The 15,275-nt window shown below is 41.8% G+C and overlaps 1 protein-coding gene across 1 annotated transcript in view; it reads left to right on the forward strand.

Moving 5' to 3' along the window:
* LOC124301809 (adenylate cyclase type 6) overlaps window positions 1–15,275 on the forward strand; it is a 98,613-nt gene that overhangs the window by 80,270 nt on the left and 3,068 nt on the right. Inside the window, exons 10-19 of the mRNA XM_046757243.1 lie at window positions 4,238–4,384; window positions 10,974–11,132; window positions 11,833–12,084; window positions 12,713–12,872; window positions 12,966–13,063; window positions 13,166–13,250; window positions 13,320–13,436; window positions 14,109–14,240; window positions 14,314–14,691; window positions 14,761–14,980. Of these exons, the coding sequence (XP_046613199.1) occupies window positions 4,238–4,384; window positions 10,974–11,132; window positions 11,833–12,084; window positions 12,713–12,872; window positions 12,966–13,063; window positions 13,166–13,250; window positions 13,320–13,436; window positions 14,109–14,240; window positions 14,314–14,691; window positions 14,761–14,980 (1,748 nt within the window). The remainder of the gene's footprint in view (window positions 1–4,237; window positions 4,385–10,973; window positions 11,133–11,832; window positions 12,085–12,712; window positions 12,873–12,965; window positions 13,064–13,165; window positions 13,251–13,319; window positions 13,437–14,108; window positions 14,241–14,313; window positions 14,692–14,760; window positions 14,981–15,275) is intronic.

A 15,275-nucleotide genomic window follows, 5' to 3' on the forward strand; every position in this document is an offset into this window, starting at 1 on the left:
GCCTTTTTCGCGATATGCGTCATCGGATAATCGCGTTTTCAGTCTTTAATAGTTCAGTTAAGTTTGTTGGACGTTCGAATTGGGGAAATCGGGACGATTTCTAGGCGAGGATGAGAAAAATATTTGGGAATTAGTCGTATCTAAATAGTTAACGAAGAATTATAATTCGTGAACTGAAAATGAAAGGTTGCGTTGAAAATTTTGAAAATTTTGCCAAAATTGAGAGAAGGATTAATTTTTTTTTTTTCAAGCTTCGAGCAACACCGTTTTATTTCATTGAAATCGATTTGGCTGTTTGTGCGAAATTCGATGCACAAGTAAACGGAAGTAATAGAAGTGCAAAAATTTTGTGACACGTGTCTATGTACCGAATACTTTAGGTATCGCTGAAATTTTGTCAAAAATCAATTGATCCAATCCTCCGTAATTTATACGAGTTAGAAATGGAAAAGTTTGAAAAAATCGTAAATCGGTAACCGGAAATAGTAGAAGGTAAGAAAGTTCCATGATGCTGAAGTGAGTAAAGTTTTCGTGAGGTTACATCAAGTAAAAAATTATGGAAAAATCGTTATTGCATAATTTTATAGTGACTTTCGATGAGTTGGTTTTGCAAAACATGCGTATATTTTCTTTGTCACGGTTTACTAAATTTCATACATTCTCAAAGCTGCGTAGTAAAAATTCTTCCCCAAACATGCATCGTTCACAGTAACGTTACCAACTCCACCGCACAAAATTTCACGGATCATCTTTACCCGACGCTAGATTTTCCCTCCAACTTTAATTAAAATCCGTAAAAACTTTTCCTCTAGATTTGAAAAAATACAAAAACATGTTTCCATCTCGAAGAGAATTTACTTCGGTTCCTTCCTAAACAGAAATTGCAGGTTAAAGCTCAAGGTGCTAGCTGAATTCGTGTGCATAGAAAAACAATAATAACGAAAGTGTGTTCTAATGCGTATGTTTTCCTTATCATCGGGTCAAAAAGTAATCGTAGCAAAGTTTCGCCACTCCGTGAGGTGTGAAAGTTTCACACGCACTTTCCTCTTTTAGCCGGTGCTTACAAACAACGATAATCAACTCGCCGAGACGCGATTAAGCTCTGTGTAAATTTTCTGTAAATGCTCCGCGCTTCGAGGGTCGTTTGTGCTTACCGGAAGTGACGCGGGTGGGTTTAAAATGCCGCCGATTAAATACTCGCCACGTTTGTATTCTGTTTGAGTTATAACCCCTGCAGAGTGATTATCAAATATACTGTATATACACGGCGACATTACGTAGATGAGCAGCGTAAAGTACCCCTAATTATAGGCAACTTAATCCAAATATATGAAACACCGAGCTCTGCTCAGATTGTATAACTAAATTGAATTGCCTATAATTAGGGGTACTTGTGCTGAGTGTCACGTGATCTCGCGGGTACGAGCGGGAAGTTTGAAATGCACGATTCGTCGGGTGAAAAGATTGTCGAAGATTGACAAATGAAACAACATGAGTGTTGAAAAAAACTACCACTGAAACTAATCTAGTCACATTTGATGTAACTGAAAAAAGTGCCATTTTAATTTGCACTGAAATAGACAAAATTTCAAACACTGAACTTCATTTATCAACAATTAACACCTTGTTTAAATGGTACAATAATCCTTCGGAGAAATCGCATTGTTATGCTATTTTTTTTTTTTTTCAATGTAAAATCCATATGTTGCATTGATTGTCCGAATTTCGATGGAGATTAGCTCGTTTTATTTATTCTTGAATTATTTCTTCACGAATCGTCCAGGTCTGATTTTTACAGAATCACAAGTTTCACACCTGTTAATTATACGTTTTTTTTTTTCCTATTTTGGTCTTTATCAACTGACGAGCTAAAGACAAAATCTGTTTCGGATGAATTTCGGTAAGCTTATTAAGGGGTTAAAATTGAATGTTTTTCATTGAAATCTGACTAACTGTACGAATTTACAAATGAAAAACTACAAATAACGTGATAACGCTGACATTGTTAAAAATAAAGTTTTAACCGTTGAAATTCAGAATTTTAACTTTATTATCTGGGTCACAAAGTTTTTTTTTTTTTTCGATCACATTAAACTTGATTAGATCAAGATGCACGTCTTAAAGTTCTTGACTATCTTCTGTTTTTTTATTCCCTTTTGAATTTAATATATTTTTGTTCGAGCACATTGTTTTTGAAAATTAATAATTGCCAAACTTTCGAGTAAAATTATCGTTATATCAGGCAAATATGTAAAATATATCCAAGATGTGTCGATAATTTGTGGAAAAGTAAGAAAGAAAAAGAAAATACTCTTGAATATTCAACGAGGTGGAAGAAATTAATTCCAATTGTATTTCTTTATTTTATCGCGTATCCCGAATACAGGCGAGCCTGAAAAAAATGTGAAATAAGATCACGGGGGGAAAGGCAGGTGTTTTTAATGAGGCTCATATTTGAGAAATGAGCTCGTTAATGCACTGAGCGTGCTTTGAAATAATGAAGCGAGGAAGAGTACCAGGGAGAACGTTTACAATTTGGCGAAGAGTATCTTACCGTGAAGTTGACAAACGATCGTTACAAGTGGTGTCATTTTAACCGTGAGAATTAACACAATTTTAACACTTACACACGAACCGTAGTGCCTCGAGTAAGTTAGCGAAAAGTGGCTAAACATTTCTCTACGATAAGAACTACGATTCTGCAAGTATAGTTAACAAACCGCGCAGCTATTCGAAGGTCGAAATCAAAGCGTTCGCGGTTTACGTAAATTCAGGTAAAATAGAGCGCGGGCAGTGCAAAGGCTCGTATTTCTCCCGAAACTCGTCTAATCACCATCAAACTCCCTGAACGGACTTCGCTACGGGAATTGAATCAGAATAATCCTTTCCTCCGATTCGAGATAGGCAGGCTCTGTGGTCCGCGGGCGAAATTCTTGGGTCAGGAAAACTGATCCAAGTCGGCGGTTGGAAGCATCTGCTCGACCGGAACGGAAACGAAATTCGAAACTGGAATCTAGACGATCTTATAACGAGAAGATCCCATCCCCAAGAAACCTCAGACCCGCGTAAATTGCTGTCGTCAAATCATTTTCGAGGCGTGTTGAAGCGTTGATCAGGGCCTTTCAACCTCTCGAACATCTGCCGGCGTACCAAACTTTCGGTACGAATAATTCATCATCCGTCCCAAAGTCCTACGTTGGGATGAAAGGTGACCGTCATTGTTTTCTGCAACCTGTAAATTCAGAGAGTAAAAAAGCTGAATCAAAATTTCACCTCCTTGTGCTAAACTGGGATCGTAATCCTCGTTTTCTTCATTCTACAACATGCCGTAGTACATCAAAGAACGTAAAGAAAGTTTTCAAAATTTTATTTTTATTTTTCCCAAAAATTAAGGAATTCAGAGCCTCTGCAGAGGGTAAAAACACTGCGCTCATCATCGTCTGTTGACAGAAACTAATGTCGAAATTATTTTATCAACAACTTTTGACACCATCGTCGAAAAATCGTGAAAAGTTGATTTTTGAGGTCAAACTTTTACGCCTAAAACGGCCAAACTGATGCATAAAAACAATACGTATGGGTTTTTTATTCGTATACCACACTGAGAGAAATTTTTAGTTCCGGTTACCGCTCAGTCTTTGACTATTTTCATTTTTTACCACAATCGAAGAATATAGTTCCAGGTAGAAAATCAAAATTAGTTTACTGTTACCGGAAAGTCTAGTATCCGTTACTGTTCTTTCTCATTACTATCATTGTTGCTATATTTTCTTGCAACTGTTGCGAAAATTTAACGCTCGTGCAACGATAAATTGACGTTAAAGCCTTGTTTAGCTAAAAAAAACTATAGTAAACCTCGCAAACTGATTTTGCGTTGCAATTACCAAAAAAGGATCGACAATAACGCAAAATGATTACGCGTACCTCGTTTTTCGTAATTCCAACAATTTTCAAACAGTTTTTTTTAACGATACCTGTTTTACTCAATTTTTCCGGTTACTGTAACAAATGAAATTTTTCTCAGTGTACAAGATATCACAGGAAATAAAGAAAATCGATGAGACACAACTCGGGCACTTCCCTTTTCAGTACAACAATCTGATCGGTTTTCAGTTATCTGCTCCCCTCTATCCCGAGGGAGACGAAGCCCCGGAACTCGCGATTTCCTTCGTTCATCCACTGCCTGCAACTTTCGCGGAGTGCCTCAAGTGCTAATCGCCTTTTCATCCGTTTTCAGATTCGACAGACTCGCGGCCGAGCATCACTGCCTAAGGATCAAGCTTCTTGGCGACTGTTACTACTGTGTTTCAGGCCTGCCTGAACCACGACCGGATCATGCTCACTGCTGCGTTGAAATGGGCCTGGATATGATCGACGCCATTACGTGAGTGTTTAAAGAAGAGCTACCGCTTTTTCGAACGTACGGATGATCCGAACAAACAGGATCCACCGGATCCAACGCTTCAAATTCGAATAGTTGGAGCGCTTGATTCATTTCGATACTTAAACTTGAATGGTTCGTTTTTCCACTCGGGGTTTGTTGAGATAGTTGTACTGCAAGTATCACAGCAACGTGTTAGTTACAACCACTATTATATGAACATTCTTGAAAATTTTTGCGAATTCACTACAAATTTTCTACGCAGAAACGAAGTAAGAGTACCAATGTCTGTACAGCAAAATGGGATTGTTGTATACTCCGTGTTGATACGACATCTAACTCACAATCTTGTAAAACTTTGTTGAAAAAATACACAACTGTTTTTCAAATTTCTTAAATTTGTGGCGTGAACGTAATTTGTTTGCAAATTTTGCACAAATTCTTGGAGGATGTACCAATCACTCGGATACTCGAATTATTCGAGTACTCGAATTATCCGGATTTGAAGTTTCGTAACTAACGGATCCGATTAATTCGGACATCCGAATCCACGTGTAAGCACTAATTTAAAACGACTTTATCCCACTGTAGCACCGATTTCAAAGGGAGTTGCGTTGGAAGCAAATCAAATTGGCCAGACAAAGCTTGATTTTTTCAGTATATTCGAATTCTCGATCGCTTGTCCCTTCTTTCTCAGTCTAATTGAGGGAAATTCGAGGTACTTGTAAATATCTTGAGACCAAATCTCAGGTACTCTTAGCTCCTCACAATGCCCTTGTAGGAAAAAACGGCACTAGTGATATTGGAAAGCAAACACAAATCTGGTTCTCATTTTCGTCGATGATACCGCAATTCTCTCCCTCTCCGCTTGTAATTCCAACCATTAAATACGGTCTGCGCGTTAATTTTCCCCGCGAAAATTGATCAGCTTCGTTATTATCGTGTCCTAGAATAAGCGACAAGGCGAAATAATACAGGTGAAAAAAATTGAAACGAATGAGAGGGAAATGACTAATAACGTTGACAGCTCGACGACGAGGAAAGTTGGAGCTATATAATAAGTGGCCTTGTACGACCGGAATCAAAAGCTACGGTGTGCCTGGGGGGCAGTTCGAGAAAAAAAAATTATCCGACCGTACTTTTGGCTCGCAGGTCGTTAACGTCGTTTCCAGAAAGATATGTCAGCCGGTCCGAGCGGCGGCTGGATAACACGTCACCGTTTTGATTTACCTTCAAGCCTCGATAAAAAGAACCATAATATCACCACCGTTTCCACCAGTTTTCATATACCTACGTACAGAGGTATTAGTTTTTTTTTTTTTTTTTTTTCCAGTGTAGAAGAAGAATTAATCCCAATAGATAACTCTGGGTGAATTTCATCCCAAACATTACACATGTTATCTTAACGTTCCCGATGTTTTACTGTATTTAAACAATCGATTTTGGCTCGGAAAACTGAGAGAGCTTTTTCTGCGACCCTTGAACAATATCTAGGTATTTTTAAAAAAATTTCAAAACTCATCGCTGAAACAGGATATCACTTTTCGCCTTGTGTGACCGTTACGCGATTCTACTTAAGTGTGACCTGTTAGGGTTGATAATATAGAGACGACCGATGGACGAACGCAGCTTGCACATTGGCAGATTCCTCTTTAGATATTGTACCGCAGTCTAGTTACCGGGTCAAAAAGCACCTCGGCACCTCGGTGAGCGTCGAGCCTTGTGCAGATTTCAAGGGTTTCACCCCACCTCGAAGGCTATTAACTGATATACGCCAATTATAAGTTGACGATGTCACACGGTCGCGTCTAATGTTCAGCGTTTAACAGCGACAACGTGTAAGTAAGCTGTTATACACACTGCCGGACCCAGAGACACCGACGTGAAAGCTTGCAAGCGACGACGCGCAATTTCATTATGCGGAGAACTCCGATCGGCGGTATGTCGTTGGAATTATGATTGCACTCCCTGCTCTGTTGCGCATTGCTTTGTAAGACCGAAATTTTCAGGACTCAAAATCAAGATGAGTACACCTGCTTTGATGTTTGGTATATTTGAAATTTATAGCTGACTGATTGACCGAGCGATGTTACGTTTGAAATTCGTGGTATTAGCGAGCTTTTGCGGTTTAAGCTTCGACTGAACACAATGGCTGCTTTGATGACGAACTCGCAGCAATGTTTCACCGTGAATAATTACTGAGCTTCTCATTCCCGACATGCGTTACACTATACGCAATTTGCCGCAGACTTGAACTGCCAGACAGTAAAGTTCGTAGCGAAACTGCACTACTTACATGCAACTGCATACGGAGCGGCGGTGTTAGTCGTTATAACAATATGTGGAAGTTTGCACCCCCGCTAATGACTCAGTAGTCGAATTCCCGGCATGTGCTCGGGAAACATTGCACAACCTGGAGAAACTGAAGCACCTCAACTGAATATTGGACCAAGTACATACCGACCGAGTAATGGAGCCGTATGTCACAATTTTTTAAATTCCCAAGAAACAAACTCGTCTGAAATTTTGGGAAACGATAACAGAATTTAGAACTACGCTTGTGCAGTGGTTGAGAAAAGCTCTAAAAATTGTCTAAAATCAAATGCCAAATGCGCATGCGCTGTACGATGTTATTTCATTGGTAGCCTCGATTAATCGGCATTTTATAATTATACTACATACATTTGCCATCGAAATTCGCAGGCATCTCGAGGTTACGTTAGGTTGAAAATTTGAGGTAGCCAAAATGTGACGGGTACGCATTCAAGTGAACATAACCACGAAACGCTTACGGGTGATGACAGTTCGCATCGGTGAAAAACCAAACGAAGTTGGCCAGCCTGTACGAAGAGACGAAAAACTCGGCGCATGCGCACTTGCGTGTTCAATTTCTGCCTCGTTTCGAGGTTATTTCATGCTGCCGAATGGCTGAATTCCATAACTTTTCCATTACTTCATCAATTTTTTCAACTCATTTTAGTAACGATCACAAACCGAATCGCTTACCGAAGTTTGAATTGGCGAACTTGTTGCTCGTTATAGGAACCGAAATAGGTTAGATTGAAAATCCGACATCCCCTGAAATACTGCAACCGTAGTTTCTGCCTTGCGACTAAAATTCTAAAATTCGGCGAAAAACTGAGGTAATAAATAAAAACCTACTCGCGTACCGTGTGTCGCTTATTACGTCACGTGAAATCCTGAAATATGTATTTCATACTTCCCCGAAGCGCTTGCGGAGCGCGCGGCACTTTGATACGACCCGCAATCTCGTTCCAGTGCGTATGTACGAACGTGGAAAGGGTATCGAAGCTCGAGCTTTGACGGGAGTAAAGGTAGGCACGTGATACGTGTCGGAAAATGGCGAGAAAAATGATGGAAAATAAGACGAAGACGAGGAAGAAAGAGCGCGCGGGATTACGGAGTCTCGGATACGCGATACGATACACGATATTTTTCCCTCCTTAGTTCCCTGACAAACCCAAGCTTCAGATATCCGACGACGCTGACTTTTCCTAAGCTTTCAAACTCTCGAATAGCCATTAGCCGAGTCGAGCCAAGCCAAGCTCGAAGAGGTAACTGCCAAGAGACGCGTTACTGCAATAATTCTCCAAGAGCTCGACCGCCCATCGGCTTCCTCTTTTCAGCTGCTTTTCGAAAAGCCCTGATAATCTTCACCGAGTCTGTCGCTCGGTCCAACTGTAACGTAAGCTCGCCGGACTCTCGAGTGATGAAGCTTAATCTCCAGCCGGCTCGAATAGCCAGTATAAAAGCATTTTAAAAAACAGTAAAGTTTTTTTTGTTCACCGGATTACAACGACAGTCAACTTTCCGCCTCGTGTAATCACTATAGTTGACACCACTTAACACCAAGCATTTTTTCACCCCGTGCGATTCAGCATTTCGGCATTCGTTCAAGGGTTGATTACCTCGGGGTAATTTCCCACGCTTCACAGCATTGAACAGATATCAATTATTCCCAAATTCACGTCGCTTCGTTTCCAATTAGAATTTGATGGGATTACAGAAACGAGAACTTGAAACGATGATAATTGAGGAATCGTTAATGACGGGATGAGATTTGACGTATTCTGGTTCAATGTATTACCGATTGGGTTCGAATTTTTGCAACTTTCTGAACTACGAGGACAAGTTTCTGAGACAGATTTACCTCAGCCTCGTTAAATTACTCGCCATTCAGACGTGAAAGCTCGGATCGAACTTATTTCATTAAGTATACCGTGTGTACCGATGTGTAAGCACCTCAAGACGATACTACACATCGACTCTAAAGAACTCTTTGGAGCTTGTGATTACCCCGTAGGAAATATTCCCAATTCTCGGTTTGGAAGAATTTCAATTCCAATAAACGCTGACGCAAATGAATGCCAGGAAATAATATACCGAGGAGAAATTTTCAGGTAAAGCTTAACAATACCTATAAAAGGCTGACACAGAGTGTATACTCTGTATCTGTATTACCTACCCATTTGTACATGCCTGTGATCGGATCAAGTCGATACCCGTATTATATCTTGGTATTAGGATAAAGCGGTTGCGTTCAGCGATCCGTGAATTTGGCAACAGATGCGAATACATCGGTGAAATTCCGGCGGCGAGGGGGGGGAGAGGAGGGAGTTTTTCCTCTGAATTTGCAAACGAAGAATGCCGGCGCCAATCCGCATGGAAGAGATACAGTTGAAATACGAAGGAGAACAAAGAGCGTTACTTCTATGACTCGCGGTTATTGGAAGGGCGGTTTTCACGCCAAACCAGCGGTCTCTTATCCTTTCACTTTTCGCGAAACAAGGTGGAGAGAGAGATCAGCTGAATAAACCTAAGACAAAGCGGGAATATATTCCCTTTCGCGTCGCAAACTCAACTGTTTACAAACTCGACTCCGTTCCATTCCCTCGTCTAAGGGTTGTTACGATATGACTGCTGGTTAATTTTCGCGGTTGCATTAACGATGAAACAGCCTAAGAATTGATGGAGCATAATTGTTTACGCTTAATATATTTACAAACCAACAACATCGAAAATTTAAGGATGTATCAGGTGTAAAGGCCGGTCAAAAAGTGTCAAAACCGGAAATTAAGACACGTTTTTTAAGTTCAGGTGATTTGCGCATATGTATTTCAATTAGGTAAAAAAAAAAAAAAAACAAGCCATGATTTTTTTAAATTGGATACAGGGCACAATTTTGCCGTTTGAAAAACGTTAGAATAATATGATTTCTAAGGAGCTTTACATACAAATCCGTTGGTGTCTTTATTGTGGATACTGTTTGTGATTGTTCAATATTTATTTCGTAATTCTGTTGCTATATTGGACGACGTTGTTTTGACTGGACTGTACACCTGAGACATTCTTAAACGACAATTATTCTAATGTTGCATGAAAACGGTAGAATAAAATGTGCATTGCGATCAAACGTACCGGCAAGCAATTTTCACTTTCCTTCAAAATCTCGAACTGCGCATGACGCTCTGTGCCCGAATATAGTCGGCAATCAAGCTCGATCTGCAATTAGCGAGGTAAAAATAATTAGTTGATAATTAAAAAAAAAAAAACAATATCGAATATTGAGATGATTGAATTTGAAGTATATTTTCCCCGTACCGAAATCGTTACGTGAGACAAGTACAAATTGGGGAAATTTTACGAGGTGTTGAAAATTCGCGAACGCTTGAAAACAAGGGAGAAAATTAACCAGCCGACGAGATTGGGAATTTTTTCAAAGGAATTTTGTTGCGAGCGTGCGAAGTTCGGGACGAATGAATCCAGTTTACTTATTAGTGCCGAAATTTTTTCGCGTAGAGTTGTTCTTTAATTGCAGCAGCTAGAAATGTATTGGCGAAAAATCGTCGAGCGCATGACGATTCGATTCGATACCCGAAACCACGTTTTAACAGCAATTTCAATTCTCCGTTCGTCTCGTTTTTAAACGCAATAACTGAACAATAACAAGTCCTTTATTGTTCTTCTGATGCGAGTGCCTGAAAGAAGTGGAATTCGGCTCGACCCGCTTTCCACGCTCCGCAAAGTGGCTGGAATATTTTTCTCTCAAACCACTTCACGACGAGCATCTCAATTGTCGTGGCAAAGGAAAAATCAGTCGAAATATTCCGAAGTAAAAACCAATTCCGCTCTTCTTAATCCCGACATTCGCACACAAATGATTTTGCCGACCGCAGTTCACTCGATGAAACGAAAATCGCTCGAGCTCCGTTTGCTGGTTTATCGTCACATGGTTTTTCGATTTCACATAACGCAACAAATCCAAAATCTTTGTGAAAGTTACGCGCAAGTTACGCGCGTTAACTTTAATAGGCCAATAACGACGCTCAAAATTTCGGGGTTAACCTGCACCCTTTAAAATCTGACAAACACCGGTCAGTGAAATATTTTTGAAGGATGAAAAACGTCGCGAAATTTTCTAAACTACAAGATGACTGTCAAAATTTCAAAGCCAAATGGCCGAGCCTTGAGACTGAAACTGCAGTCGTCATTCCGCAAAGCTCTGCAATATCGGGACGGTCCGTGTCCCGAATTTTATGACATGCTCGTAAATCAAGGAACGTTTCCGCAGGCTGGTAAGGGAGGTAATGGCCGTCAACGTCAACATGAGGGTCGGCATCCATACCGGAAGGGTACACTGCGGGGTCTTGGGGCTTCGAAAGTGGCAGTTCGACGTATGGAGTAACGACGTAACTCTGGCAAATTACATGGAGAGTGGCGGTATACCTGGGTAAGTAAAACCACCGCGAATACCTTCGAAGGATGCTTATTGCCGAGGTTTGAACCAAAGGGATGCCAAACGAATTTGGGAAAGTAAACTCTCGCGTTTTACATCTGACGATTTGTTTCAACGTTACGGGTGCATCGGGCTTACACTGTGAGAAAAGTGTGGTCTTGATTGGCATGGACTTCAATTTGATGCCAATCTAACTACACTCTTCCGATGCCAATTCAACTCCATATAATCTGATGTCAGTCCAATATTGTATGAAGTCGATGTACCCAATTGATCACAAGAAGTGTTCTATAGTAGTCCACGTTGGTCATTTTTTACGGTGTACAGCATATCTGCGATAAAGTGTCGAATCAAAAGATATCGACGAACTGAGTCTTAGAATCGAGAACCAAATGAGGTATCTTTCCATCTTTATTTCATAATTCTTTCATTTGGGTATTATTTTCACTGATTACCGTACATCAGCTGACGTATCCTTGGAACAAGCAATTTTCTTCTGCGTTGAATTTGAGATATTGCGATGACCGGAGGCGGGGAAAGGTTGAGCAATGATAATGACAATTTGATTAGTTGATTCATTGCCTGCGTACGTCTGGAGTAATTACCCCTCAACATGTTCATATAATTAATTCACTACCGGGGAGGGCGAAGCTTCTCTAACGTTTCAAAGTCTGTTTCCAAATTCAATTACCAGACGTGTACACATCACCAAAGAGACTCTGGCCTGCCTCGAAGGTGACTACGAGGTCGAGGAAGGTCACGGTGGCGAAAGAAACCCCTACCTCAGAGAGCACAACATTCAGACATACCTGATCGTGCCCGGGGATACGTTTCGTGACAACATGGCACCAGGGTCAGGACTCAGGAAGGGTTTTTCAGTGAACGGAAACGTTTCCAAGGAAATGAGGGTCATGGGTCACGGTTCTCAGCACGGCAAGCAGACAAAGTAAGTGCGCCAGCTGGACGATCAACTTTTACACAGTTCTCACACGGAGATCGAACCGTCCGTTCAAGGAACCATCAAGGTTTGAAATATCCACGAAACGTCTCGCCAAGTGATGTTGAACATTTTTTACCCTTTTAGATGATTCGCGTTTTTCGTACAAATAATTTGACACTGAAACTTCATTACCATGACGATAATATTTCAAAATGAAAGGTGACACAAATGTGGTCGGTATAATTTGGAAGAACGTTGTCAAGTTTAACGGTAAAAAAAAGACGTTACAAGACGTAACTCGGTATTCGGGTGTACCTACACATGCTACTTTTTCCGTGAAACGCTTTTCCGAGACGTATAATAATTCTACCCCCGGGGGGAATAAACGTGAATTATATGAATGTATAAGAGTTTCCATTAAATCTCAAGAAATTATTCTTCCTGCCATCTTCAAGGTTCCCGGTATACCCACGTTTAAAAAGGATGGATGGCAGCGACGCTTTGATACGCTCTACGTGGATGTTTTTTCCCTCTCTATTTCCTCCCCCCTCTTTTCATTCGCAAAGCGAACTCGTCCGTGAGAGAGCAACGACTCGCGGTGCTTTCGAGCTCACGTAACCTCCGTTCCTTGCAGATTGGGCTTCGGCGATACCGTTGAGTGCGAAAAAGACCCCGATGACGAGGTTAACGAGTACCTTATGAGGGCCATCGACGCCAGAAGCATAGACAGACTGAGAGCGGAGCACTGCACCCCGTTTATACTGACATTCCGGCGGCCAGACATCGAGGAGAAGGTGAAAAAAGCTCTGCCACTTCCATCTCCCTGAATCACACTTCGCGTTGACCTTGAATTTACCTACTAACACCTGGTATCCTTAACTCTGCAGTATTCCAGAGAGAGAGACAGGATGTTGTCAGCCTACTTCCTTTGCTCCGCATTCGTCTATATAATCGTCGTAGCAGCGATTGCCATCAGTTTACCGGGGTAAGAAAGAGGCTTCCTGGAGTCATAAGTCACGTGTAACCGCAGCTTGGCAATAAGGTATTCGAACGCTCATAATCAATCTTTGACTATCCATCCTGACAGGAGCATTAGTTTCTACGTTTCGGGCTTGTTTGGCGGCCTCGTCATCTTCCTCGTAAACGGAATTCTACTGGCCGAAAAGAACGAGGTGACTAATCCTTCTCAAAATATTTCCGCAGGGTAATCTCTAACCCTTTTTTAACCAATCATTCAACAGGTAGTACCGCACTGGGTGAGAAGCATATCTGTCCACATCTACGAGAAGCGTATAGTGGCCCAAAGCATTGCTTCCATTGTGGTTTTCCTAACTTTCACAACGGTGTTGTCACCTCTGGTAAGTTATCCTCGAGCGAGATTCGTTGGTAGAAAGTCGGGAGATTTCGCAACCGCTGAATAATTTTCACGTACTATTCTATTCATGCACTGAGTCCACGGAGTATGTTTACAGGCTCCGCACTGTATAATATTTGTTGAGTGACTGTACATACATAATTTGTGCGAGAATGTTAATGAGCATTTGCATTAACTTAGAGGGGTTACTTCGGTGAACAAAACATCGACAGTAGTATAATTGCACTTTCAGCTACCAACGTGCTGGTCATTTGCATGCCTATACTTGATTTCGACGGTGTATTCAGAAAAGGGTAGTTGACAGAAACTTTCTGATTCATAGACCGATGAATAAATCGCCAGACATCGTTTCACGAAATGATTGTAATCTATTATTAAACATAAGACCAGGTTAAATAATGCGGTATAATTTGGACAATGGTGGTCCGCAAAATTGGGTACAGGGTGGAGCAAAAGGCGCGTTAAGGATAGAATTAATTGCAGCTCTGGGGAAAGAAAATAAGGAGAATTTTCTCTGCTTCTCGGAGCTTAATCGTAGGGCCGAAGGAGGCGTAGGTAATGGGAATGGGACGACGGAGTTCCGAGGAGTCCTAACGACCGGCAATTTGTCAGTGAAGAAAGAAAAACTCTACATCCTATCTGGTTACCATTTCAGATCGATCTCCAGGGGCAGGAAGAGTGCAGCAACGCGACTAGTACCACGTCGTCAGAAATACTCGACAACTCGACGGTGATGAAGAGCATTTCGAGCATCTCTACTAGCTGCTACTACGTCCTCTTCGCCGACGTAAGAGCAGCTCGCAACCTCTTGTCTCGAATTTCTCGATCCAACCCGGTTAACATCCACCGTTCTCTTCCAGCTGTTTCCGGTCCTCGTAATGCTGGTCATGGTCACCTGTGCCGCCTACCAGATCCTCACATCCGTCTTCAAGGTCGCTGTGCTTAGCGTCGTCGTCGCGTGTTACCTCGCCGTCAGCATCTACCAGGCCTCGACGGAGGTCGACTCGGAACCCGGAGGACGGTGGCTGGCCGGTGTTCTGGTCGTCTCCTTCATGGCAGCGCTTGTCGCCCACTCCCAGCACACCGAAGCCACTTACCGGCTGGACTTTTTATGGAAGCTCCAAGCGACGGAGGAAAAGGAAGACATGGAGCACCTCAAGGCCTACAACCAGAAACTGCTGGCGAACATCCTTCCCGAACATGTTGCCGAGCATTTTCTTTACACCGTCAATTCTGACGTGAGTTCTTGGACACCCTCGAGGAAGGGATAACGGAAATGGACTCACAATATGATTGCAATGTTTCAGGAACTCTACCACGAGCAGTGCGCCTTTGTCTGCATAATGTTCGCCTCGATACCGAATTTTTCCGAATTCTACATCGAACTCGAGGCCAATAACGAGGGTGTCGAATGCCTTCGGCTCCTCAACGAGATCATCGCTGACTTTGACGAAATACTTGCCGAGGACGACTTCAAGTACATCGAGAAGATCAAGAGCACCGGGGCCACGTACATGGCGGCATCTGGTTAGTCTCGTCTTTCCTTAAAATTCTATCATCATCGAATGGTCGAAGGTTAATGTTACAGTCCTTGCATCAACTTCCTTGTCGCAGTCTTTGCATGAATATGCATTATAGTATCTGTGCGTTACTTTATAAAATAAACTCGTTTCACTACAGCGTCCTAGTCATTCCATTAATTTGAAAGGACCGCGCAGAACCCTTATGGAAATTGGCTCCCAGTCAAATTTGTTGGATTTTCGGTATGTTATAGTACATATCCTCCGGATCAAAAGTTCTCACCTCCTTCCACTAAGCCAGC

The sequence above is a fragment of the Neodiprion virginianus genome, chromosome 4 (genome assembly GCF_021901495.1).
Source record: "Neodiprion virginianus isolate iyNeoVirg1 chromosome 4, iyNeoVirg1.1, whole genome shotgun sequence".
NCBI lineage: Eukaryota > Metazoa > Arthropoda > Insecta > Hymenoptera > Diprionidae > Neodiprion > Neodiprion virginianus.